The sequence below is a fragment of the Pseudogymnoascus verrucosus genome, assembly GCF_001662655.1.
Source record: "Pseudogymnoascus verrucosus strain UAMH 10579 unplaced genomic scaffold scaffold_4, whole genome shotgun sequence".
Classification (NCBI taxonomy): Eukaryota; Fungi; Ascomycota; class Leotiomycetes; order Thelebolales; family Thelebolaceae; genus Pseudogymnoascus; species Pseudogymnoascus verrucosus.
The window spans coordinates 760,931-785,336 of NW_017263655.1; the positions used below are offsets into that span (position 1 = coordinate 760,931).

General features: G+C 50.7%; 6 protein-coding genes and 1 non-coding gene across 7 annotated transcripts; 4 read left to right on the top strand and 3 right to left on the bottom strand.

Annotated features, from left to right (window-relative positions):
* Positions 1-2,348: 2,348 nt before the first annotated feature.
* On the top strand, positions 2,349-4,564 carry VE01_01639 (uncharacterized protein; the record flags this gene model as incomplete). The annotated part of the gene is made up of 11 exons (XM_018271158.2): positions 2,349-2,396; positions 2,761-2,821; positions 2,882-2,973; positions 3,020-3,231; positions 3,293-3,345; positions 3,428-3,453; positions 3,503-3,644; positions 3,702-3,707; positions 3,762-3,988; positions 4,038-4,455; positions 4,511-4,564. 11 exons carry the CDS (start codon positions 2,349-2,351, stop codon positions 4,546-4,548), a joined length of 1,323 nt encoding a protein of 440 aa, XP_018133978.1. The 3' UTR covers positions 4,549-4,564.
* Positions 4,565-5,530: 966 nt separating this feature from the next.
* VE01_01640 (uncharacterized protein) lies at positions 5,531-8,749 on the bottom strand (the record flags this gene model as incomplete). The annotated part of the gene is made up of 7 exons (XM_018271159.2): positions 5,531-7,300; positions 7,361-7,612; positions 7,661-7,895; positions 7,947-7,975; positions 8,026-8,085; positions 8,136-8,358; positions 8,436-8,749. 7 exons carry the CDS (start codon positions 8,747-8,749, stop codon positions 5,720-5,722), a joined length of 2,694 nt encoding a protein of 897 aa, XP_018134116.1. The 3' UTR covers positions 5,531-5,719.
* Positions 8,750-9,469: 720 nt separating this feature from the next.
* VE01_01641 (uncharacterized protein) lies at positions 9,470-10,976 on the bottom strand. Its single transcript, XM_018271160.2, has 3 exons — positions 10,561-10,976; positions 10,096-10,491; positions 9,470-10,043 (listed from the first exon to the last, which is right to left on the bottom strand). The coding sequence occupies exons 1-3, from the start codon at positions 10,932-10,934 to the stop codon at positions 9,950-9,952; spliced, it is 864 nt and encodes a 287-aa protein (XP_018134117.1). The 5' UTR covers positions 10,935-10,976; the 3' UTR covers positions 9,470-9,949.
* Positions 10,977-11,815: 839 nt separating this feature from the next.
* On the top strand, positions 11,816-11,898 carry VE01_01642 (the record flags this gene model as incomplete). Its single annotated transcript has 1 exon — positions 11,816-11,898. It is a non-coding gene; the product is annotated as a tRNA-Asp (tRNA).
* Positions 11,899-12,078: 180 nt separating this feature from the next.
* On the bottom strand, positions 12,079-14,939 carry VE01_01643 (uncharacterized protein). The gene is made up of 2 exons (XM_018271161.2): positions 14,554-14,939; positions 12,079-14,497 (listed from the first exon to the last, which is right to left on the bottom strand). The coding sequence occupies exons 1-2, from the start codon at positions 14,606-14,608 to the stop codon at positions 12,162-12,164; spliced, it is 2,391 nt and encodes a 796-aa protein (XP_018134118.1). The 5' UTR covers positions 14,609-14,939; the 3' UTR covers positions 12,079-12,161.
* Positions 14,903-16,725, top strand: GCN3 (translation initiation factor eIF-2B subunit alpha). The gene is made up of 2 exons (XM_018271162.2): positions 14,903-15,073; positions 15,125-16,725. Exons 1-2 carry the CDS (start codon positions 15,030-15,032, stop codon positions 16,170-16,172), a joined length of 1,092 nt encoding a protein of 363 aa, XP_018134112.1. The 5' UTR covers positions 14,903-15,029; the 3' UTR covers positions 16,173-16,725.
* A 1,643-nt stretch (positions 16,726-18,368) lies between these two features.
* VE01_01645 (uncharacterized protein) lies at positions 18,369-22,990 on the top strand. The gene has a single exon (XM_018271163.2). It carries the CDS (start codon positions 18,944-18,946, stop codon positions 22,754-22,756), a length of 3,813 nt encoding a protein of 1,270 aa, XP_018134113.1. The 5' UTR covers positions 18,369-18,943; the 3' UTR covers positions 22,757-22,990.
* The last annotated feature ends 1,416 nt before the right edge of the window (positions 22,991-24,406 follow it).

The window sequence follows — 24,406 nt, forward strand, 5'->3', positions numbered from 1 at the left end:
GGTTTTTAGTTCCATGGTACCCTCGCCGCCCTGATCCCATGTCTACGCCCATTAGTCTTGATGTTCTAATGCGGGGGTGCGACTTAGGAGTCTGGGCTTTTCAACCTGAGTATCGGCGGAACCCCGCGAGCAGCGGCGATCATCCCGCCTGCTGCTTCGGGCGTTGCGGGTAGGGGTGACTGAAATAGCATATAGCACCGTTGGCGGTTGACTAGGCGCCTTAGTGTTTGACCGTGAACTTTGTTATGATCTAATCTGGGTATAAGACTCACCTTGCGTACATAAATGGGCTTCGGGTAATCATAAGCCCATTCCCACATCATTACGTATAGTTTTTGTAATGGAGCATGGCCCCTCCCACTATGCCATTCTGAAGTACATTTCTATGATGTCTTCTTCGTGGCCCTGGTTCGGATTTTCATCATCAGAAACACGAGCGCATAAGATCTCACACAAAACAGGGCAGCAATGGCAACTTAGTAGACGAATCAGTAAGGGATCATAACCTTATGAGGTAACTTTTGACATATGCGGACAGCTTACTCCTCTCCAACCGTAACTAGGGCCGTTGATGTTGATAGTCTTCAGGTAATCTCCCCCCACCTTATAGGGACAGTAATCACAAGAAGTAGTGTTACCAGGGTCTACCACGTAACCGCTATTCTCTGATAGAAAATCCGCCATATACTCGCCACAGGATGTAGAGGGTAGAAGTAGAACATTAGTCAGTTCGCTCAGCTTACAGTGTATCTCAAGGTCCCAAACCACAGGCTGCAACAAGCCTTGGATCAGGTAGGTAAATGGGTTGAGGTAGTAAAGCCAATACCTCCAGAACGCCTTGATCTGGGAGTAAGGAACCACTACCCCTAAAAAATTGATGAGTACAGCACCAATCACTATTGGATTAGCTAAGGCGCTGAAATACGCATCAGGACTACACACAGCAATTGCCTACGGCGAGGGAGAATCGCCGCCGGGACCAGGCCGCCTGTTCTGCAGACCCAGCACAGGTCGACGCTGCAACGATGGCCAACTTGATGGATCTTACAGATAAGGAAATTCCCCAGTTTAGATATATCTACTAAATATAATTTTGGGATTGCACCATTGGCAATATAGAGCGGGATATTGCCAATGGTGCTAGTTTGCCACTAGGTGTATTAAGATTGAAGTATTATGGGGTGTCAGACTAGTCTATGCGATAAATCATATGTCTTATTGCTTAACTCATATGTAAATGGTGATAATAGGGAGAGGGAGGGGCTGGTTACTATGTTCGACGGGTGAGTGAATACTATATTTGTTCTTGGTGACTTACCTACGGATTTAAACTAATGATTTTCATAGAGTTTGGAATAACGATAAAATCAAGACCGAAAATCCAGTGAGGGTCATGTAGGAGAGCCATACAGGAAGAGGGGCGGTTTGGGAGCTTAGGATGATTATTCGAGCTGAGAAGCGGTGTTGGATTAATAACCTGGCGAGCGATGTGTATAGTGGGGTCGCCTGGATTGTTTCGAGAATCAAAAAATACGATAGCAATATGATACGTTACATCTTGTTTCTATGAGCATTCATTCCTAAGCTGTCTTCACCTGTATGTACCTGTACAAGTTTTTTGATCCGTCCGCAAGCGTCAATGGCCCACCCCTCATATTGTGTTTCTCAAGTACAATTGTGTAGATCCGTAAGCGATCCGTATCATGGAGGATGATCAATATGAGGGACTTCGCACGGTGCGGAGACACAACCGAGGCTGACGCTAAAGCTGCAGATAAAAGCGTCAGGAGGAAACATGCCGCCACTAACGGACGGCCTAGTGTTTGCGGGGGTTGAGAGCGGAGCCGGAGCTTCATTCCCCGCGGGTTGCGGGGTGTGAATAGGGGCCAGTAGTTTCCCAAGTGGAGAAATCTAACATGGAGACAAAAGTATTCAAGCTGATACCCGCCCATTCGGCCCATTCGGCCCCTGACAGAGAAGTTGTTTCGCGTTGCAATCATATAGAATCCGTAATTTATTACTACATCGTCTAGATTTGAGGGGTGTGGGGTTGGGGTGGGAGCAGGGGCCTGGAGCTTCCCCGCGTGGAGAAGCCCTAAGTTGAGGCAAGATCATCGACGATCCAAGCCGATTCGATGAGAGCTGCTCGGACCGGTACGGAACGAATTGTTAATTTACGCTAGAGTTAGGGTTTATGACAGTGCATCCCGCTCTGAGATCCGCTCTAGGGTACAACATTAGCACTTCACACGCATAGTAAGGTATTTTATTAGTGCCCGCCTCGCTGAACCCCAACCTTGAGAGCATATATCGCGGGGATAGGCTTCCCGGAGACAGGCTTCCCCGCTATGTTTATTTTCAATGCGGGGGTGCTAAGCCCATTGAAGTCTAAGGCTGTTGGTAAAACACAAGAATATTACACTCGCACGAATAAAACTTCACCAACAAATAATTTTCGGGTCCACATGCGGCGTCGAATTGTCGTTGAATTGTCTAGCGTAGGTAAAGTCCAAAGATATGCAAAAATTAGCGAATGTTCCATTTCCTTCAAACATATATATATATGTGGAAGAATCTACGTAAGTGATGGCATCTTCCAACATCATCTTCCAACATCATCGCAGTTATTCATTGAAATTCCCCAAGATGTTGTCTTTCATTCCACTAGGAGTTGCTTTGTTTATAAGCTCAGCATTGGCATCGAAGCAAATTGCAAGTTAGATATTCCATTACATAAAAAATAGCTAACGGTTGAGGCAGGTTCCTGGAGCGACTTGGACTGCAAAGGGGACAAACCAGCATGTTCAAGCCCATGGAGGAGGTGAGATCGCCCTTTAATAAGAAATGTCAATGAGAGAAGTGAAAGGCTAAGATTCTCCAGAAATCACCAAAGTTGGCTCAACGTACTATTGGATTGGGGAGAACAAGCTTTCTGGGAGCGCATTCCAATCGATCAACTGCTATTCCAGTACCGTATGTATTCAATTCAGCTTTACAGAACCATACTAACTTTCTCAAGGATCTTGTTCAGTGGACCTTTGTGAACGAACTCCTCACATTGCAACCGGATGGGGATCTTGGGCCAAACCGTGTTGTCGAAAGACCACACATTATCTACAACTCTCAAACATCAACATATGTCATGTGGATGCATATTGATTCTAGCGATTACCAAGAAGCCAAAGCTGGAGTTGCTACTTCAGCAACAATTTGTGGCGATTATTCGTATCTGTAAGACTCGGATTCCATTATTCGTTTCACAGGGGTAATATCTAATATGACGTGATTTTAGAGGCTCTTCTCGGCCGCTTGGTTTTGAATCAAGAGATATCGGCCTTTTCAAAGGTTTGCAGTCTATGTTTCCTTTCCAATGTTAAAGGAGTTGCGGAAGCCAATACTTATCAATGCTTATAGATACCGATGGCAGTGGCTATCTCCTTTCTGAAGACGCATGTCCTCCCGCACTATATACAGAAGTCACACATCTAACTCTTTTCTCTAGCGATCTAATGGCCTTCGAATTGATAAGCTATCTCCAGATTACCTAACCGTGGAATCCACAGTCCATATCCTTGATGATTATGAATCGCCCGCCATGTACAAGTCTAATGGCATTTATTTCATGTTTGGTTCAAGCATGACTGGTAAGATTCTCCTTTCTACACTCCTCCTATGGACAACAGCTGATATCAAAACTATAGGATGGAGTAAGAACACATCTATGATATCCTCAAATGGCACCTAACATACGTCGTTAACAGACGCGAATGACAACGTCTACAGCACCGCCACCAGTCTCAGTGGCCCGTGGTCAGGATGGAATAAGTTCGCAGCCCCTGGTTCTAATACGTATTACTCTCAAACTACCGCTGTGGTTTCTATTAATGGGGTTCTTATGTACATGGGCGATCGCTGGGAACCTAACAACCTTATGTCATCAACTTACATCTGGCTACCATTGACAATCTCAGGCACTACTGCCACAATGGTATTACCTGTACCTGTCTTATCATAAAATGGTGCTAACGCATCCACAGGACAACAGGAATAGTTGGATAATCAACCCCTCTGCTGGAACCTGGTCACCAGCTCCCGCGGAAACAGTTACAGAAGCCGAAGCCAAAACGAACACCCTCACAGGGTCCGCTATAATCGTATCATGCTCAGGATGCTCCGGTTACCAAGCCGTTGGGTGGCTTGGCGGCTCCGGAAACGGTGCCCTAAAATTCCCTAGTATTGCCAGTTCGGCTTCTACCACTACGACGATTCGGATCCAGCAAGAGAATGGGGACACGGAGCAGAGATACGGGAATGTGACGGTCAATGGTGTCTCGAACATCGTCGCTTTTTTGCCATCTCGGAATGGGAATACTCCGGGGACTTCGGTCTTGACTGTTCCGCTCAAGAAAGGCTCGGCAAATGTAATCAAGTTTGAGGCGTATAACGGTGGATATGGTTAGTATCATCTTCTATTGTGATTGCCGATTAATAGTTTGCTGACCTTTCGAAGTTGCCGATATCGATCAATTGATACTGCCCAGTTCTTAAGGTAGGGCGCCCGCCGATATGTGTACGGATTGGCCTTCAGCGATTTATCTTACACTGGATATCAAAGCCTCAATAAAGCAATCTGGCAATGGCAGTGTCACAGTTAAAACAGCGTTGTAGCATTGTTTCCATGTTTTACATTCTATATAAAGTGGCAGCATTTTGAAGTTTTATATCTACAAAGAGCAAATACAATACATTCATTTATATTTTTCAACCATTTATGAACGGTTCAGTTGTGGTTATCTTGCATCTGTAACTTGTAAATTAAAAGAAGGAGTAGTGTTTAGTAATTGGGACAGGCCTCTACATATTCCACTACTGGACCACGGCTATATCCTTGGGATTTTAGACCTGGCACTGTGCCATATAGCAAGCGATCGTTTTCGAAGAGGTTGGAGGACCAGCCAGGAAGGCCCATCAATAGATCAAACTCGTCATCTATAATTTTTTTGCTAATATCTATGATCCTCAGACAGTTTGGCCCACCACGAGTGGCGGAAGCACAGCACAAAGATTATCTGATTCTATCACCAGAACCTGGAGAAGCGAGCTGTGATAACAATCAATGTATTTAACGTTTGCGATTGCGCTTTGATCCCCTAGTCGGCATACCACTACCTGATGACCACATATCCTGAGCTGAAAAGACAGAAATCAGCTAGTCATTTGTGTTTCAGAAGCACAGGAAACACACTCATGGAGCTCGAAAGAGGGATTTCAGAATCGTCTAATTATCTCTCATTTGTAAGCGCTTATAGACCCGCCATTTCCGTTCTAGGCCCTCTATGATCCATCCAACAATCGCACCTTTAGTACGGAAAACAAGAAACCGAGCTGTACATAATTTCAAGGGCAGTTCTTTTATGCAAGCCAGAACCTAAGTTGAAAGCGGAGATGACGAAAATCCGACCCTGAAGCCATGGGAAACTAGCTCCGGAAAAGCTACGAAAAAACAGCACGAGGTCTTGATTCCTGTTATCCCCTTTCCATTCAAAGACTTTGATGGCGACGACGCAGCTACTTTTCCACCACATCAAGAAAACATGAGGTGCGCATGGTGCATTCTTGGTACATTGGCGTAACCTCAACCTTCGGAGATATCTCAATATCGACTGTGAGTCTCCATTTTGATTTGCGACGTGCGGTAAATATGAGAATTGATATATGCCTAGTTATGCTTAGCAGCACGTAATTTACTCAGTATCTTTTTTCTGCACTCTGATGTTACATCTGGTAAAAATTCCAGGCTTTTCCATTTCGGCGTCCCCAAGGAAAATCTTCCAGACACTGCCTTAGTTGGCAAGCATGATGCACCTTCCGCGATCAAGAGGTCTAAAATCTCCTCATGGCCACCCCTAGCTGCGAAGTAAATGGCATTTTCACTTAATGTCTTGCTAGACTGAATATCCAACTGGGGGCTTTTCTCTAGCAAACTTTTGCAGGCGTCAAGATGTCCCATTTCTGCCACCGCCATTAGGGGAGTATATCCATCATTGTTCGCCAAGTCAACTTCTGCATCATAGCGAAGTAAGAGATCGACTATGGTGCTTGCAGTTTCGTGGTCCTCGATTCTGCAAGCAAGGATAAGAGGTGTTTCCAGATTTCCACGGCTTTTGCAGTTCACATTAGCTCCAGCAACCAAGAGGGCTTCGACACATTTGTGGCTTTTCGGCTCCCCAATTGCCCTGCAAAGAGGAGTTCCATTATCACTCGGCGCGTCAATTTCGGCCCCTCTTCGAACCAGAAGAGTGACTATGTGGTACATAACGCAAGAAGCAGCAAGGTGTAGTGCTTTCGTGCCAAGTTTGCCATATGTTATTTCAATGTTTGCACCACCGTCCAAGAGGATCTGGGCGATTTGAATCTGATTAGCGTCAACGGCGGTGTGAAGTGGCGTATGGTCCAGGTGATTCCTAGTTTCAAAAAGCGCACCGCATTCAATTAGCAATGCAGTGCCTTCTGCAAGGCCTAGTTGTGCTGCGACATGGAGAGGGGTAAACCCTAGCCGATCTTGCGAATCCAGGAGAGTTCTGATCTGTGCATATTGTCTTAACCTTACTAGGTTATTTTGCTTAAGAGCTCGAATTAGCTCGTTATCTTCGGTAGTGACGTTAGGATCAACATAGAATATGCCAAACACGGTATCCCAGGGCTTAAAGTCTCGTTTCAGCAACTTTTTGTGATGAATCCGGCAGTTCTCAATTAGGTCGTAGCATTCCTGGCAAATGAACGGCGTGAATTCGCATTCCGGACAAGAGTAATGGTAGCCCAAGGCAGCCATCACATCCCCGCATCGTTTACATTCTACATCTTGTGCATTCTTTAGATTATCTCTAAAGCCTTCCTTAAACTCTCGTGACATTGCTTTTAAATCGTCATCCAATTCAGCAAGGTATGTGGACTCTTTAGCCTCGAATAAAGATGTCACATTAGCCCCCTTGACCATTGCGGCATGTGAAGTTTCATTTTGTTCTTGTAACTGAGTAGGGGATGTGATTAAAACATCGGAATTCTTGGACTTCGGTGTGCAAGGTGGAGAGCTGTCTTTAGGATTCGTCGTCGTTGTTGATGTAGGTTCAGCCTCGAGTGTGATTGAAGGCTCTTGGACTGGATCAGGAGCAGTTCCAAAAGCAAGGGGAAATTCTCCACCAGGTTCGATAGCTGACTCTCTTGATCCAGAGTCATTGAGATTACCAGGCGGGTAGGGAGGCGGGGATGATTGATTAGGTCCAATGTGTAAGTCTCGGAACTGATTATATTTGTAAGCATACCACGTTTCAACAACATCGTTGGTTTAAATATCTCGTACCTTCGATTCAAATCGCGAACTTTCATTCATTGCAGCTCCTGCTCCAGCAACAATCTTTGCTGTGCTGACAAGCCCATGTTTTACGGCTGCCTTGACAGCAGGGTAGATCCCGTTCTGGCCTCTCTTGATCTTCGCAATTTGAGAATGATCACAATCTGCAGATACCAGTTTCTCTCTAGGATAAAACTGTTGGGCCGAATCGCGACTAACCATCATAACAGGTGGCCCTTCGCGTACCCAGGCGCCATCAGCCTGGACGAAACTTCAGTAGCCATTAACTTTAGTCAGAGAAGAACTTACATCGATTGCTGTTTTTGTCGGTTTAGTCTCGTAGCAGGTTAAGATATCAATATCTCGTGCAAATCGAGTAAAACTCTGGTTCAGCCAGGTTAAAGTCGGAGACTCTGATTGGAGCTCTAAAACCATTTGCTCGGTTGCTTCTCCCTTGACCAAGGTCTGGAGGGCGGTGATATTCAGACCACGGTGTGGAGCTGCTAGGAATATGATCTCTCTAACAGGTATACGGGAGCTGTTACTATAGATATTTAGTCTCTTCGTGGCACTGCAATCGTAAATATCAACTTACATTCCAAGAGATATGGCATCAGTTAAAGTCTGTTCATTTATTAGCCGTTTTCTAACATTATCGAATATAATATTTATACCTTTTTGATAATCAGGCAGCCCAGACTATGGCCGATGAAAATGATTGGCCTACTGTCGCACTTGCGTTACTGTTAGCTTGTCCTGAACCCCAGGATAGACAAAGGTTTACTTGGCCCTCCTCTCGCATATCGATTAGGCTGTGAACAAATTTGTTGGTATGATCTTGTAGGATGCTGACTGAGTCGCTGCCCTGTAGTTTAGAGTGATAACCGTAGGTCAAGATCCGCGCATTTGGTGCATCCCTTGGTAGATAGTCTCTCAGCCACATGTGCGTTTCGGAGTGTGCCCATGAGCCAAACGCATGGCCTGCAAGTCCTGTGACGGCGATGACGCTGTTTGTAGTCAGACATCACCAACTTTTATATAGATAGGTTCTGGATGTAGTAGAAGATTAGTAAGTATAGCTTACTCTGCGACAATAGGTCCCTTCTCTACTGGTGGAACATATACAGGTGTGAACCCACGAAAGTCCTTGTCTACTGTAATAGAATCGTCCTGAACTCTTGGACCACCTGGAATCGACTCATAGGGGTGGAACATAATAGTAGCTGTAAGGTCACCATCTTCGCCTTCGATAGTTTCGACGGCAGGAACCAACGATTTTACCGTGATATCCGCCTGATCTTTGACATAGAAGTAATTCCTAACGAGCTGTTCTTTGGTTGTTCCAAAGGGGATATTCTCCACTCGATAGGTCAGAGCCTTTGGTTTCTGAGCCGACATGGCGAAGGAAGAGTAGTTTTCCAAGTCGATCTATGGAAGCAGTTGTCTTCATAGCATCTTTCATTGAAAAATAGTACGCTGCAAAGTAGGTTTTACGAAAGCCTTGGTTAATTACACTCTCAAGCAATAAGTAATAAAATAGATGGGCGGGGATTCCCTCACCTGGAATCCCTCAGTTAATAATAGTGGTGTTGGATCTTGGCTGCATATTGCTCCATGTACAGTGCAATGGGACCAGCCAACAGTCTTCCGTTTCCGTGCATGTGTAAGAAGTAGATTCATACCTTCCAAGGTTGCCATCAGAACCAGCCAACCATCTCTCGTTTGTAAGCGCTTGTAGACAGACCAGTCTCCTCATTCCCAACTGCAGGAACTATGGCCCTTCCGAAAACACGGGAAACAAGGCTAGCATTATACATAACCTTGAAAGCGGGGGTTTTTTTTTCGAGCTGCGAAACTCAAAGTTGGGAAACGGATATTAATGAACCCCCAGGCCTACAAATAGCGTACGTACACCCGTAGTTTAGTTAGTAATTCAATTGACTATATCCTACTGTGAAGCTTCTGTGGCGTTGCCTGAAGAGATCGATTACGGTCGCCGGAGGCTCTCATACGATTTTGTGTGTGGTTCCCTAATTACTCCCAACAAAATGCAGTCTTAGTTATGCCAGTGTAGAGTGAGTGGCTTTTCTTTGTATACCATGGGGTCATTACCCGCCCCCCTCTATCGCTGAACGCTCTTCTAAACTCTCTCTTCTCTTTTTTTATATTTCTGCAGTTCCTGTCGCTTTCACTCCTCAATCAAAAATTCCTGTCCCTTCAGTTCTCGCTACATCTAACTGCCCACAATGATACCTGGCGATAATGAGTGGCTTCGTTCTCAATTTGCTAGGTTAGGGGCATCGCCAGTGCCAAAAACAACAGCAGCCTGTGAGAGCAAAAAAAGAGATTATAGGTGCCACTGAACGACTCTACAAGGTTGAGGCCAAGTGTTAGGACTGTGAGATATCCCATGCTCATAACAAATTGCAAAACTAAGAGACTTCAAGGGTACTGGCTTTCCCGAGTCTGGTCAAAGCGTGCCTTTGCTAGTCGATGATGGTGGTTCGACCCCCAATTAGGCGCATCCGTATGTAGGTTTCGCAAATGCTGCATTTTTTTTTTGCGATGTCAGTTTGTTCTTCAAATCGGAGGATTGTTTTAAACGCTCTCGCGCTCTGACTCGCTGGCTGCCTTCTCGCGGGCCTTGGCAGACCATGGGAAATGCGCAACGGGGACAACGAAGAAGGAGTTACTACGGAATGGCCGGTTAACTTAGTTCAGGACGGAGTAAAGGATAACTGTACCTGCTATCTGCAATACCAGCGAACGCATTGTACCACGCCATAAAGGCAGTCATGAGACCAAAGTAACCACCAGCCTTAATACAGTTGGCATTTGGTTCGCCCCCCTCGGCATTTAGGTATCCAATAGCGAGCATCAGGAAGGCCAGGTCGACAGTCAAAAACACCAGGAAGAAGGCGACGGTAGAGCGCAGAGTGCAGAGGAGCATTAAAGTAGTAAAGATGAACCAACCGATGAGGAAGAAGCCAAACGCGTTGGCGAAGTCGTTGGCGTCTCCCCCATCAAATGCAGCTTTGATGTCGAAGCCGCCAGGGGTGAAAACGATAGCAAAGGACATCCAAAAGCCGCCATACGACGATAGTGCAGTGGCACCAAAGGTGTTTCCTATAGCCATCTCCCTATCTAATGGTTAACCCTGCGGTAGATAGCCAGTGCATGAGAGCATAGGATGCGGAGTAAATACAAACCACATGCCAGCTAACAACTGGATAAGTCCACCATATCCAAATGCCAACCCAACGACAATGTTAGGCTCAGTAACGTTCTTGGCCTGGACGTTGATGAGAGAGAGAACGAAGCTGGTCAAGGCAAAAGCGCTCAGTCCGAGAGGAGCGGGGTTGCCAAACTTCCGGCTAGTGGTAGGTTTGTAGAGACCTGGCTGGAACTCTCCTCCAAAGGCAGCATATCTGGCTGATTCCCCCGTATTCATGTGAGCCAGCGGGTTTCCTCCGTAGGAGCGCATCGTAGCCTCTTGTCCATTGGCACTACGCCACCGGCGTACCTCATCGTTCTCTAGCTCCTTGTGAAGGGCATGGTCTATAGTTGCAGTTGTAGAAGCCATAGCAAGTCTCGAGCAAGAGCAACTTTCAGAAAAAAGGTAGAAAAGTAAATTACGGAAGGCGCTTAAGGTAGGAAAACACAGCCGGAGGAAAGAAATAGGGAACTTTACGAACTGGAGTTAAGGAGAATACGGTTACTTATACGTACCGACAAGAACATGCTGATCGCGGGGAGGGTGTGTGGAGAGGCATGTGCGGCGAGGGGGTTCAACACCAAAGCTTCTTCTTGCGAGCGAGACGTGGGGTAGTGAAGAAAGGTGGGGATCCCAGAATTCGGTAGTTATTCTTCGGTAGTAAACAGTTAACGAGGCCGAATAATATAGGGGCGGCGGGGAGGCGGCGGGGATCGGTGACGCGGGGAATAGTCGTAGCGTCGGGGTGACGCAAGAAATACCTAATTCAACCCAAACAGTTCCTGGCCAAACCATAGTAGTTATGAACAAAAGATATGTCTTGATAAGCTCAAAGGCAGTCAGCTAATTTTAACAATGGATCCCCAGAAGTGGGAAGGACCCGGTAAAGATGTTCTGCCTTCTATCAGTTCCGAGGCAGATTTCGGCCAGCATCCCGTATCTCATTTGGGTGATGATCACAAGGCAATTCCTAGAGCTAGAGAGCAGGAAGCAGTGCGCCTGAAACAGATATCAACCCAGCCAACCACCTCTCGTTTGTAAACCCAATATTTCCAAGTACAGGGACCATGGTCACAAGAAGTCGAGTTGTACATAATTATAAAAACAAGCTTTTTCCCAGCCGGGATTCGAAACCTTGAATTTTTGTATCGACATTTGGGTCGCTTAGCGCGGGAAAAAACTAAGGAAAGAAAAAAAAAAGCAGAGATGTGACCAGTTATTTAGTTCTCATTTCTCCTCTCCCATCAACAATCTTTGATGGTCTAACGGTCATGATTTCCGCTTGTCATTCGACAAAGCGCGGGAGACCGGGGTTCGACTCCCCGTCAGAGAGCTTAATTCCTCTCTGAGCTCATGGCTCAGAATATGTTTTTTTGCATTTTTTTAGAATTTTTCAATCTAGAAAAAAAATCTTCACAACGGATAGATTAGTATGAAGGTGTATCTCACGTATACATCAAGACCGCACATTATAGGCTTCAGTGACTTTTTTGGGGGGTCAGAGATGGCACATCGGGTGTGAAAACGAGAGTTCACAAATCTATCTAAACGATGATTCTATATGTTCTTCAAATTTTAAATAGCACTCTATGCGAGTTATATCTCAACCAGCGCCGGTTTTGTCTCCACCTTCACCTCCGCCTCCTCCCCCTCAACCCTTAAAGGCACCTTATTCTTCCCCTTCCTATACACCCTCTCATCCCTAGGATCAAACCCGCCATTCCCCCACGTCGCCCACTCCGGCGTCTCAGGCCCCATATAATCCTCCGGCGTAAACGGCTTCCCACTCTCCAAATGCTCAAAGAACTTCGCATAGTCGATCCTCGTATGCCACTTCCCCTCCTTCTTAAACCTATCACTCGCAATCAGGATACAGCAGCTGTGCGCGTGCTCAGCCGCGATGCCGTACTTGAGACCGCGCTTGTCGAGCGCGGCGGTGAGGGCGAGCACGAAGGCGCAGACTTCCTCGTAGAAGGGGACGTTTTGCATGGTTAGGCCCGCGGCGCCGCTGGAGGAGGTGCCGCAGTATGTTACGCCCTTGACTTCGACGAAGCAGGGGAGACCCTTCTCGACTAGATCCGCGTATCCCTCTGCCTCATCCTCGATATTAAACCCCTTCACGAGGGTAAGACGGAAGACAGTGCGCTGTTCAAACCGCTTCTCTCTTAGGATCTCGAGACAACGCTGGAAGCGTTCCCAGAAATCGCGATGCAGCGGTCTATCGATCTTGCGCAAGGACTCGCGGTTCGAGGCGTCGATGCTGACGTAGAGCTGTGTGACGGGTTTGAGGGTGGCTAGCTGGTCGGGGTGCTGCGCGTTGCAGACGAGGAAGGAGGAGATGTGCTCTTTGTGCAGCATAGCGGTGAATTCGTTGAGGTAAGGGTAGGAGATCGGTTCGCCGACGAGGGAGAGCGCGCAGTGCCTGATTCGCATTGCTTCTGCGAAGCGCTCGGCCCGGACGCCGGGGACGCCACGCATCATTTTGATCTTTTGGTAGTGCCCAGCTTTAACGCCGTTGAAGATGTCTTCGGGTTGGTCGACGACCCAGCGCCAGGTGGTGCCGACGGGGTTGGTGCCGTGGCGCCAGCAGAAGACGCATTTGTTGGAGCAGGAGAGGGAGGGGGTGGTTTCCATGCATTGGTGGGAGGCGATGCCGTAGAAGGAGTATTTGTAGCAGGAGCCGCGGCCGCGGAGGGCGGATTTGGTCCAGCGGCAGATCTTGACTCCGGAGTGAGAGCCGACGATTGTGTAGCCCTGCTTAGTGAGGGCGTTGTAGGTGGGTGATCCCTTTGGAACCATTTCCTTCGGTGCAGCTGTAGGCTTGGGGTTCTTCTTGCCATATGTGGTGAAGTCGATTGCCCCTTCATCTTCGTCCTGCTCCTCTGACTCGTCTTGGCCCTTTTGCAGGATGCGACCGATATCTTCCACATCATCCATGCTACTGGTCACCTTCTTCTTACTTTTCCTCTTGAGTTTAACCGCGCCATCAGACTGCACCTCCACGTCGTCGTCTTCCGCTTCTTCAACATCACTCTCATCAGCGTCACCACTCCCAACAACCCCCTCGCCGAGATTGCCCGTTTGCCCCAGGTTCTGGAGAACATCCTCAACACCCTGCCTCCACTCATCCAATCGCTCCTTTGCATCAACCTTTGTATCCCCCATACCGAGAGGGAACGCCCTCTTCCTCGCAGTAAGCTTAGCCATCCACCTATCAACCTCAGTCGCCTGCGAGCAAAACCCCTCCGCCTCCGTAGGCCAGCCCTCCCTATCACCAAATCCAAACACCGCATATCCCAACAACGCCGACATCGGCGCCGTATCGATGCGGAAATCGTTGTGTGTCTCCTGGAGATGCTCGATAAAGGTATCGGTCATGGTGTCGATGTTATACGTCGGCAGGAGGAGAATGTAGAAGTATTTGATATCCTGGCTGTCATCTTCGGGCTTTGGGAGGCCGAGGAAGTATTCATCGTAGTCCTCGAGCTCGGCGAGGTCGTGCGCTATGGGTGCGAGAAACTCATATTGGCTTGACTCGGCGTTCGCCTTCAGGGTATCGGCGAGTTTGGTGGTGAGTGTCTGCGCGGTTCTCTCGGTGCTGCCGGCTAGTGTTGAGTAAAAGACCAGTACCTGGAACTTTACATCCTTGCTCGCTGGCTTGTACCCCAGAGGCGACTTCTTGCGGGTGACTTTTCCGACAACTCGTTTTGGTCCTGCCTTCTTCACTTCCGCGGAGATGGGCGCTTTCTCGACCAATTGCTCCCGCTGGGGATTGGCGGCGAGGGGTGCTTTCTCGGATGGAGTTGGCGGGGGTGTGTATACAATCTTCTCGCGACCGACTTTGAGGTGTAGTACCGTTCTAGTAATCAGTAGCAATGCGAGCGCCGTCAGGATCAGCGGAATTCGATAAGTATGCCATAGCGCCATAAAATCTGAATAAATCGTAAGTTTTCCCTACCAGCGGAATATAAATACGGCAGAAACTTACAATTCTCGGATGCATGAGAGGCAATATCAGCCCCAAAGTATTCGTTGTTCGCCATATTCGCCCTCAGTCATGTTGCTTCCAAACCAAAAATCATCCAGGAACTATCGACAGAAATTCCATGGTGGGGAAGTTTGAGCAAACGATGGCCCCTCATATTTAAAAGTGGGGAAAACAATCGCGGAAAGGCGCTTATTTAGCTCGGTCGGGATAAACGCCATACTTTGAGCGTGTGCTCACTACGGTAGCCATGTTATAACCACTACCGCAATATTTCGATTCCGAAATGGACGGAGATACTATTTCTCCGACCTTCGGCACTTTTATTTCTCAGCCTCGCAGTCAGGGACAACCTTGCGAGAAAGATATAGCTCCACCACCAACCTAACAACTTCCATTACACGCCGCATCGTCGACACGAATAGATCAGATATCTCTTTCTCTCCATTCTCTCCAGCTACACCACCGCCACCTCGGCAATGGCGCCCATAAACCCAACCCCCGCCCCCGCGGCACCATTCGAGTGAGTCAAACCCCTCCCCCTCCTCCCCACCTTCACTAACCCCCCCCCCAGCATAGTCCAAACCTACCACCACCTCCTCACCTCGGACCCCGACCTAACCATGCCCGTCGCCGCCATCGAAGCCCTCATCCAGCTCCTCCAACACTCCCATAGCACCACCGTCTTCGAGACCCTCGACCTCCTCGCCGCGCAATCCAAACTCCTCCAATCCCGCGTGCGCAACCCGATTGGTCTGTCTGCAGGCACGGATCTGTTTCAGCGGTATATGATTTCCTCCCTGCGAGCGAGCGGGGAGAGGAGCTTTGATGCTGTGCGCGCGCATTTGTTGGCGAATGGACGCGTTTTTGTGTCCAGGGCGAAGGCGGCGAGGGAGAGGATTGCGGGACATGCGGGGGGGTTGGTGAGGGATGGGTGCACGGTTTTGACGCATGGGGGTAGTCGTGTGGTGTCGGCTGTTTTGGCGCGTGCTGCGGAAGCGGGGAAGGGAGGGGGAACGGTGCGGTTTAAAGTCATCTATGTCGACTCTGGCAACGGCGCCGGAGCCGGGGAGTCAAGGGATATTGTGAGGAAATTACGCGCCAAGGGCGTACCCGTCGCTGTTATCGGGGAAGGCGCAGTAGGCTACGCGATGGGGATGGTTGATCTGGTCATCGTCGGCGCAGAAGGCGTCGTCGAGAACGGCGGCGTGATTTCGCGGATGGGGACTTATCAAATTGGCGTCCTCGCTCGCGCAGCCGGGAAGCCGTTTTACGTCGTGTCAGAGACGCATAAGTTTGTCAGGCTGTATCCGTTGGGACAGTATGATCTGCCGATTGTGCAGAGGGTTGTGGAGTTTACTACTAATACGGGGAAGGAGGGGGAGGGAAAGAAGGCGGGTGAGAAGGGGGAGGAGGCGCTGGGTGTGGCGGGGGAGGTGCCGAGTCAGAAGAGCTCGGTTGATACGGAGGGGTGGAAGGAGTATTTCACCACGGAGGGGGGGAGGGGAGGGGAGGACGCGGTGGATTATACGCCGCCGGATTTGGTGTCGGCGCTGATTACGGAGAATGGGGTTTTGACGCCGAGTGCGGTGAGTGAGGAGCTGATTAGTGTGTTTGTTTGAAGGTGGTTTTTGTTTGAGAGGGGAGGGTGGGAGTTGATGTCTAGGATGTGGGAGTTGGGTTGTGGTGTTTGGTGGTTGGGAGGGTAGTGCTCTGGGATTTGGAAAACAAGATATCAAGAAAGAAGGATATATCTCGCACCACCACCATCACACATAGTCTAGTCTGGTTGGTCTAGACTACCGTGCAGGGAAGTGGAGATCTAAGAGGTTCACGCACATTGATGATTCGGGGGGGTGCTTGCAGAAGTGGGGAAAAAATCGGAGGAGGGGGGTCTGAGCGCGCGTTGCTGACGCCCGAGAGTGATGGTGCATGTCGATGAGGTAGTTAAGGGATGGCTGTTGATGATGAGATACTGATTATGAGTTTGTTTATGGGGATGACGATGCGTTTTTTTTGAAATGTCTGGAGTGATTGGGAAGGGGATGTAGGATAATAGTCTGGATCTGATATTGATCTCGTATTGCGGGTTGGAATGTCACAGAGTAGGGATAAAAGATGGGATAGATGGGGATTTTAGTACCACAGTTGAGATGGAGAAAATTAATAGTCCCGTGTTTACCTACCTACCTATCCATGCCTTCCCTAACTTGCCCCGTAACCCTATCAATCCTCCAGTCTTGAATCTCCAATCTGCCGTCTCCAATATTCGCCCATACACCTCCCTTCCTTCCTCCGTTGATAATCGCCACCCCCGCCTCAACACCACCACCAACCACCCCCCTCCCAATCCATCCATTAACCCCACCACGTCACCGCTCCAAAAATAAAAAAAGCCTCCTTCACCCCGTTTACCCCTCCCGTCCCTCCCTCACTAAGTTGTTCGCCCTAAGAAAAAGCAAAATATCTTCACGCACGTCATCGCCCTTCTAGCCTATCAGAACCCTTCCCAACACCACTACCGCCACTACTAACACTACTAACACTTCTAACACTACAAACACTACCACCGTTTCCCCTCCCCGAACATCGATTTACCATAGTTAGCCAGTGGTTAGTTAAGTTAGTCCTAACATCCCGCCCGTTGAACACCCATAACGTTTATAAATACTACACTGTATAAAACAGCATTATCTCATCACCTACCATATACACTCCAGTGCAGCGGTATATCATTTACGCGGACGGACTGGACTGGGCGGCGGATTAGAGACACGGGCTGGGCTGGGGGTTGCAAACGGGTGGATACGGGACGGCATGCTAACTAACGACGACTGCCACACGCGACCATTGTCTCTCTCTTTCCCCATTCCACTGCCCCATTCCACTGCCGAAGAGGTATATCCACAGTGAGGTTGTTCCCGCAACCAATTATGGAATACGCTTGTGTGCGCTGCGGTATTGCTGTGTGGGAGAGCGGTTAGTGTTAGTAGTGTGGTTAGTTGTTGGTGTGAGTGGTTTGGACAGTGTGTGGTGTACTGGTGGTGGTTGGTGTGGTGGGGGGCAGTTTGTCGGTGTAGGACCGGTGAGGGAGAGGAGGGGAGGAGGGGGTATATGGGTGTTTGTTTTATTATTGTGGTATTTCTGTTATTATTTATTTGTTTATTTTTTTATTTATTTCGTGAATGACTTGCTAGTGAGTGGATTATTAGCAATTATTTGACGCAGCTATGATGATGGCTATTGGAATTATTTTGAGGGTGTGTATGTATGTATTTATTTACGGATGAACTGTGAATATCCCTCTCTATTTATTAAACATCTATTTTAAATACCAACTCTATATGACTATCTATATGTGTAACCCCAAATAAAAGCCAGATATCTATCTTACAGCCAATAACCAATACAATAGCCAAATAATAGAATAATCAATAAATCAATACCCCTAATACCCGATCACTTTTATTATCCCCATACCCCAAGTACGACTCGCACTCGGCATAACGGTAATCATTGTCCGGATTTGCCCCGTATCCCGATGACACTTTCCCCCGTCGCTGGATTGATATGATTGACTATGATCTCGTATGATTTGCCTGATTGACATATAGCACAGCATGGTATAGTATGGCGTGCATACAACTCGCATATGCTGGATGATTATGATTCCCGGTGTGTGGTGGTGGGTGTAGTGCTGCGGAATTTAACTTGGTAGGTGGTGGTAGGTGGTTGTTGCCCAGCCTCGCCCCCTCTTCACCGCTCTTCACTCTGTCATCACATCCCACCGCGGACACCGCTCTCTCTCCACACACACCCCCCATCACCCATCCACCCACACCACCACATACCACACCACACACCCATCTACCTTCATCCACACCCTCCACACACACCCTCCCACACCTCCGACTTCCGCCCCCCGCCTCACCTTCGTCCTCGTCCTACTTAAGCTTTTGATACACCTCTCCGCGCGCTGATCTTGGCGCCGAAGATTCATCGTATTCACCTCACCACCACACCACCACTACCTCGATCTCCGCTCTTTCACACTTACACTCACCTCATCCTAATCAGCGACGACAACTCTCCACTCTACACATACATCCCGCGAGATATCTACTGGCGCATAAACACATTGCCCATAACACCCGCCTCGAGCGCATCATCATCGACCACCCCATCCGAACCCCAACATCACAGCGTGTCATTCAACCTCACGACAACCCACGACAACCCACCAACCACCCTCTCAACGATACACCAACTGCCACCCGCAGAAACCACCACAATGGCGCGCCTCTACCCATCCAATCTCGCCATCTAATCACCCCCTCGCCAAACCTTCACACCACCCTACCCACCCACGCGCGCGCGCGTGCCCACCGCCATCATGCTCGGCAAGCTCTTCTCGAACGCCGCCTCGAGCCTCACCCCCTCGCGCGGCTCCCCCTCCCCCTCCCGCCCAACCTCCTCCCTCGACTCCGTCCAAGAGGACATCCACACACGCAACCTGATCTTCCCCGACGCCGAAGCCCTCTACGCACACCAACACGATCAAGTCTTCCCCATGACCTCCTCCACCGTCAGCATGCTCACCGCCGCCCCGGGGTCCTTCGACACGAACCCCGAGATCGAGCTCGAGGCGCGAGATGTCAGGGTAGTGGTCATGCAGGAGGCGACATCGACGTTTAATTCCGCCGCGCTGATGTACGACAGCCACCCTCACCTCGACGCGGCCGCCTGCCCCGTGCTGAATACCAGCTTCGCGACGTCCGGGCGCGGCGGGCGCGGCGCGGGCGCGGGGGGGGCAAATACGACCGCCACCGCGCGGCGCACGAGCATCGGCGCCAAGCCCGTGGTGATTACACAAGAAGCGCCCCGCTTTGGGGCCTTTGACCGGCGCCCGAGCGCGCATTCACGGCAGGGGAGTTATGTGGAGACGGAGGGACAGAGGACGAGTAGAGAGTATAGGGAGGAGATCGCGACGATTGCGAATTGTATGTTTGGCGCCAGCGACGTCATGGCGCATAAGGGCACGGGGAGTAAAGTGCACATCCTCCCCACCGAGCCGCGGGGCGCGCAGTACCCGTTTGAAGGCGGTCATGGGTCGCTCGGCCGGTCGAGTATGAGGAGTGGGAGTCGGCTGGCGCAGAGTTTTACGTCGGAGAGTTTGGGGAGGGGAGAGGGGAATGCGGGGGGGGGGAGGAAGAGGGTCCTTGTTACGAGGATCTTTCCAGTGCCGTTGTTGGGGGATGGAGAGGAGGAGACGCCGGGGGGGTTTGAGGGGCAGGGGGGGTTTCCGTTTCCGAAGGCGGGGGAGGGGGGGGAGAGGGAGAAGGAGAGGAAACCGAAGCAGAAGAGGACGCCGATGTATGCGATTGGGTTGGTTATTCAGCTGCCTGCGACGCAGAATTCACCGTCTACACCGAGATCAGCGTATCGTGGTGTCGGGTCATATGCAGAGAACGAGTCGGTCTCCTCGTCATTCAACTCGCTGCGGCCGAGCTGGACGGTGCTAGGATCAGGATTCGGCGTCGAATCCCTGGACTCATCATTCATCAGCGACGTAGACGACCGCATCGACATGGTCACCCAACATTGGGACATCATAATCCGCACCCTCGACCACCTCCAAGCCGTCGCCTCCTCCGACATCATCGCCCTCCTCAAACAAGTCGACGTCGCCTCCCCCGACCCCACCGCAGGCCGCGCCCCGCACCACACCCGCACCGCCAGCATCTCCGTCTCCGGCAAGCGCGTGGAAGAGAACATCAACGTCAAGCCGCTGAAACCTATCCGCACAAACGTCAAGACCGTGCAGTTAATGCCTTATGCCTTGGCGCACAACCATAAGCTGCGCGCGGAGATTGAGTTCGCGCGTCATCGCATTGTGGGGGGGATTAAGAATCTGCAGGTTATTACGAGGCAGGGAAGATGGGGGATTTGGAGGGACGAGGCCCGCTGGGTTAGGAGGTGGGCGGGGGGAAAGGAACAGGGTTTCTTTTTTTATAACCTCCTCACCGTCTTCCTGGGGACGCATACAGAGTGGCTCGAAGCCATCGGACCGACCTGGTACAGGAGACGGAATTACAAACAACAGCGCGGCGGCGGACGGGATGAGGACATGCCTATCAAAGCACGCACCATCATCGTCGCGGCTGATAAGATGGCAGCGCGAAGACTTATATTTCTGTTATCGGCGTTTTTGCCGAATAATCAACATCATCAGGTCCCCTTTGTGCGCCAACATCGCCCCGGGACTTCGGTGTCGGGGGGGGCGTTCTCGCAGTCCCCGCCGTCATATGTACCGCTTAATCCGAGGGAAGAGTCGTTGAGGAGACGGGTTAATAGACCGAAAATCAAACCCTCCACCGCCAATTCAGCACAACAAGCGCCTATCGTCGTAGCGAACCAAACTACAGAACAACCACATCACACACACCAACGACGACCCTCTGATGCGCCATCTTTACCACCTGGCGCCCTACCCGTCCCAGCAGCTTACAACCCATCCCGCCAACCTGGCCTCGCTACAACATCCACCGCTAACCCCATCCCGGCCTTACCGCATTTCTCAACCCGTCGCCCCGTGCGCGGCACCGGTCCCGCGCCTCGACCGGGGAGTAGCGGTAGTCTCGCAGCAGACGATCTGATTCGGAGTTTAAAGCGGGGGGATACGGGGGAGGAGAGCTCGTCGCGGTGGAGTGGGGTGTTAGGCAGTTTATGGGGAGGGAAGAGAAGAGGGAGTACTGATGTCAGTGCCCCGCAGCCTAGCCAGGGAGCTGGGGGAGAGGAGAGGGGGAAGTTGGCGGAGATGATGCATGCGCAGCGTCGCGAGGAGAGGAGGGGCGGGACGGACAGAGACGGGGGGGTGAGGGAGACGACGAGTACCACATCCCCGCAACCCGTCGCACCGCCACCGCCCTCCTCGGCGGGGGCGACGCAACCCATCCACCCTAGCGGCGCCTACGAATCCCCCGTCAAAACCTCAATCACAGAAGACGGCGTAATCGACATCGACGTCCCCCTCCCCTCTCTCTTCCCCTCCTTCCCTCCGCCGCACTCCGCCTTGTCCTCCCCCTGCTCTAGTGGGATTTTCTCTTCGAGTGCGGGGATGGGGGTAGGGGGGGAGTTGGAGGGATTTGAGAATTTCACTGGCGGGGGGGGAGGGGATGATGAGGGCGCGCTTAATGTGGGGGGGTGGGTAGGGAGGTTTCATCCTGATTTCGTACTGCAGGCTCTTCCGGTTTCCACTGTGGAAGCTGCGCCGGCTGCTACTTCGAATTCTAACCCGAAATCACCGACGCAGCCGGCACCGCCGCAGCCGTCGCTGGAGGATCAGATTCGTGCGACTATGGCGGCCGAACCTACGCCGCCGGTTCCGGTATCAGCTACGCGCAATGGGGAGGAGGAGAGGTGGATTACTATCTCCACTGCCCTTATCGCTGATACAGTGGCGTTCACGCTCAAACGCCTCATCCTCCGCCGTCTCATCCGGCTTCCCACCTCTCCACCAGCATCAGCAGGTGAATCAGCAGGGAACTCGTATGACGGCCGCGCAAGCATCTACGGAAACCCATACCCCGGCGTCCTCGGGAGCACAAGCCCTGCAGAAGGTGGTGGGGGTGGTGAAGTAATCAAAGAAGAGTGGGAGGTGGAGATGTGCATCTCCTTCGATACTGCACTTATCGAGGCGGTGGAGAGGGTCATGGCTTCACCTGCTGGGATGGCGGGTGCGCAGATTGCAGCTGGGGGAGTGATGGGGGTGCAGAAACAGAGATCTGCTAGGGCTAGTAAGAATCCCAGCGCTGGCAGCTCAGCAGGTAGTTCGAGGAGTGGGAGTCGAATCCGCGTTGTTGTGCCTGCGCCTTTGCCGTCACCCGCACCTGTTCTGGTTAGCGGTGCTGGTCCTAATTCCTCTTCCGCCCCCCCTGGTTCCTCCGGTGCTACTGGCAACGGAAACGGAGCAGTAGGGGAGAGGAGAGGGGAAACTGGGACAGCTGGGGAAGTGAAGGAAGAAGAAGTTCCACGCGCGGAGGTGAGGACGGTATTGTTATCGGCGCTGGAGGGGATCGCGAATGAAGTCGCGGAGGCGAGATCTAGTGTGCCTGAGGGAGCGTTGGTGGGGGGGGAAGGGGATAGTTTTTTGAGAGAGGGGGTGGGGAGGTGGTTGGAGGGGGTTGATGAGGGGGTTCTTGGGTGAGGATGGTATACTGAGGGCGATCAATGGAGTTTGGAGGGGATGGGAGATGAGAGGGGGGCGTGAGAATTTTTGGGAGCGGTTTTAGCGGATTGAATTTTTTTTAAGGGGTGGTGCGGGAGTGTGGAGTGTGGAGTGTGAGGGGGGGCATATTTGCTGACTTTTATGGGGTTGAAGGGTTGAGAAGATGCTTGCTTGGCTGGCTTGTGCTGGGGTTTTTATTTGATTTTAAGGCCGGAGGGGGGCGTTTTAAGGGGGTGTGGGGGGCTAATGGGGGGTGAGAAGGGATGTGGGCATGGGGTGGGCATGGGAATAGAGAAGATCTTGTATTGTACATAGATTCTGGGGGAGATACGACAGGCAATATGAAGAGAGTTAGAAGCTATATCTGGTCTACGATTATTGCTGCCCATGACTTGTAACGAAAGCCAACCAGACCAAGAAATAACGAGATGGCCGTCAACCATCGGGCTTGAATGGTCGTCGGACGAAAATACTATATAATCCAACACGATCCAGGACCTTCTTCCTTCTTCATCACAACAGGTACAGGAGGAACCGGGCTCAACATCTCATGTGCGCTCGTTGGTATTGCTGCGAAGGGGAGGGGTGTGGGTGGGCGCTGCGTGGGCTGGGAGGTGGATGGGGTGGTTCTCGTCATGGCTTGTGGTGGTGGTGGTGGGAGGGTGGAACGGTGACAGGTGGAGAAGTGACAAGATGAGCGGTGATAGAGAGTGAACAATGACAGAGAGTGAGAGGCGACAGCATACCCCCACCAACAGCACCCCCCTCCAACACAACCCCTACACACCTAGACGCCATACACTACCCTGTCACCATGACGGGGAAAAAAAAGAACCGACCAGTCTACATCTCGGGGAGGACTGTTGTTTGTCAGATCGTTGCCTTTCGTTATGGAGAGTGGGGGTTTATACTTTTTTTAATGGTGCGTGGATGGCTTGTGCGGTGGTTGGGGTGTTGGTGGTGGGATGTTTGGCTTGAGATGGCGGATGTGGGGGAGGGAGGGGATGGGAGGTTGAGGAGCTGGGTGTGAGGGGAGGGAGGGGATGGGAAAGGGATGATGGGTGGCGTTCGGAGGAATGGATTACTGAAGCGGTTGGAGGGTGGACGAAGGACACGGCATGTAGGCACCTGGGAAGGGAGTGGGACGGGAGGCCATTTTCAGGGGGTTCTGTTGCAAGACTAACGGGTTGAAGTGGTAAATTTGGTGAGCTGACAAAAAACACACTATAATGATAAACTGCGCGTGTGAATAACTAGATGTGATATGATAAATAGCACTATACCAAGCTAACTTGAGATGGGAGATTTTCATCGGCAACTCAACTAATGCAAGTTTGCGACCATCTTGTCCCCGAGCATCAATTCTGTTGTTACACAGAGCAGAGCCAGACTTGTTGTCTAGCGTTTTGGTTGGAAACAGTTTCCGACATCGGATAGCCTTGGCGCATATCTTTGGCAGGTTCGTCGTCTCTGTTAAATATACTGTCCAGTGTCTCTTCTGGCCACTGACTAATCGTGACGAGCGGTACGTCCTACCTGCACACTTTATGTCGTCGTACTCGGGAAAGGTTCCCGGGTTATGTTATGTGGTCCTCGGCCACGTTGAACACTTGGGTTGCCGGAGATTGA

Bases quoted from the DNA above. Each gene is read 5' to 3' on its own strand.
- VE01_01641 (XM_018271160.2), bottom strand. From the start codon at position 10,934: ATGGCTTCTACAACTGCAACTATAGACCATGCCCTTCACAAGGAGCTA. The intron at 10,492-10,560 runs GTTTGTATTTAC...ACCATTAGATAG, and splicing joins CAGTTGTTAGCTGGCATGTG to GGAGATGGCTATAGGAAACA. The intron at 10,044-10,095 runs GTACAGTTATCC...GCCATTCCGTAG, and splicing joins GCTGGTATTGCAGATAGCAG to TAACTCCTTCTTCGTTGTCC.
- VE01_01643 (XM_018271161.2), bottom strand. From the start codon at position 14,608: ATGGCGAACAACGAATACTTTGGGGCTGATATTGCCTCTCATGCATCC. The intron at 14,498-14,553 runs GTAAGTTTCTGC...CGATTTATTCAG, and splicing joins CTCTCATGCATCCGAGAATT to ATTTTATGGCGCTATGGCAT.
- GCN3 (XM_018271162.2), top strand. From the start codon at position 15,030: ATGGCGCCCATAAACCCAACCCCCGCCCCCGCGGCACCATTCGA. The intron at 15,074-15,124 runs GTGAGTCAAACC...CCCCCCCCCCAG, and splicing joins GCCCCCGCGGCACCATTCGA to CATAGTCCAAACCTACCACC.
- VE01_01645 (XM_018271163.2), top strand. From the start codon at position 18,944: ATGCTCGGCAAGCTCTTCTCGAACGCCGCCTCGAGCCTCACCCCCTCG.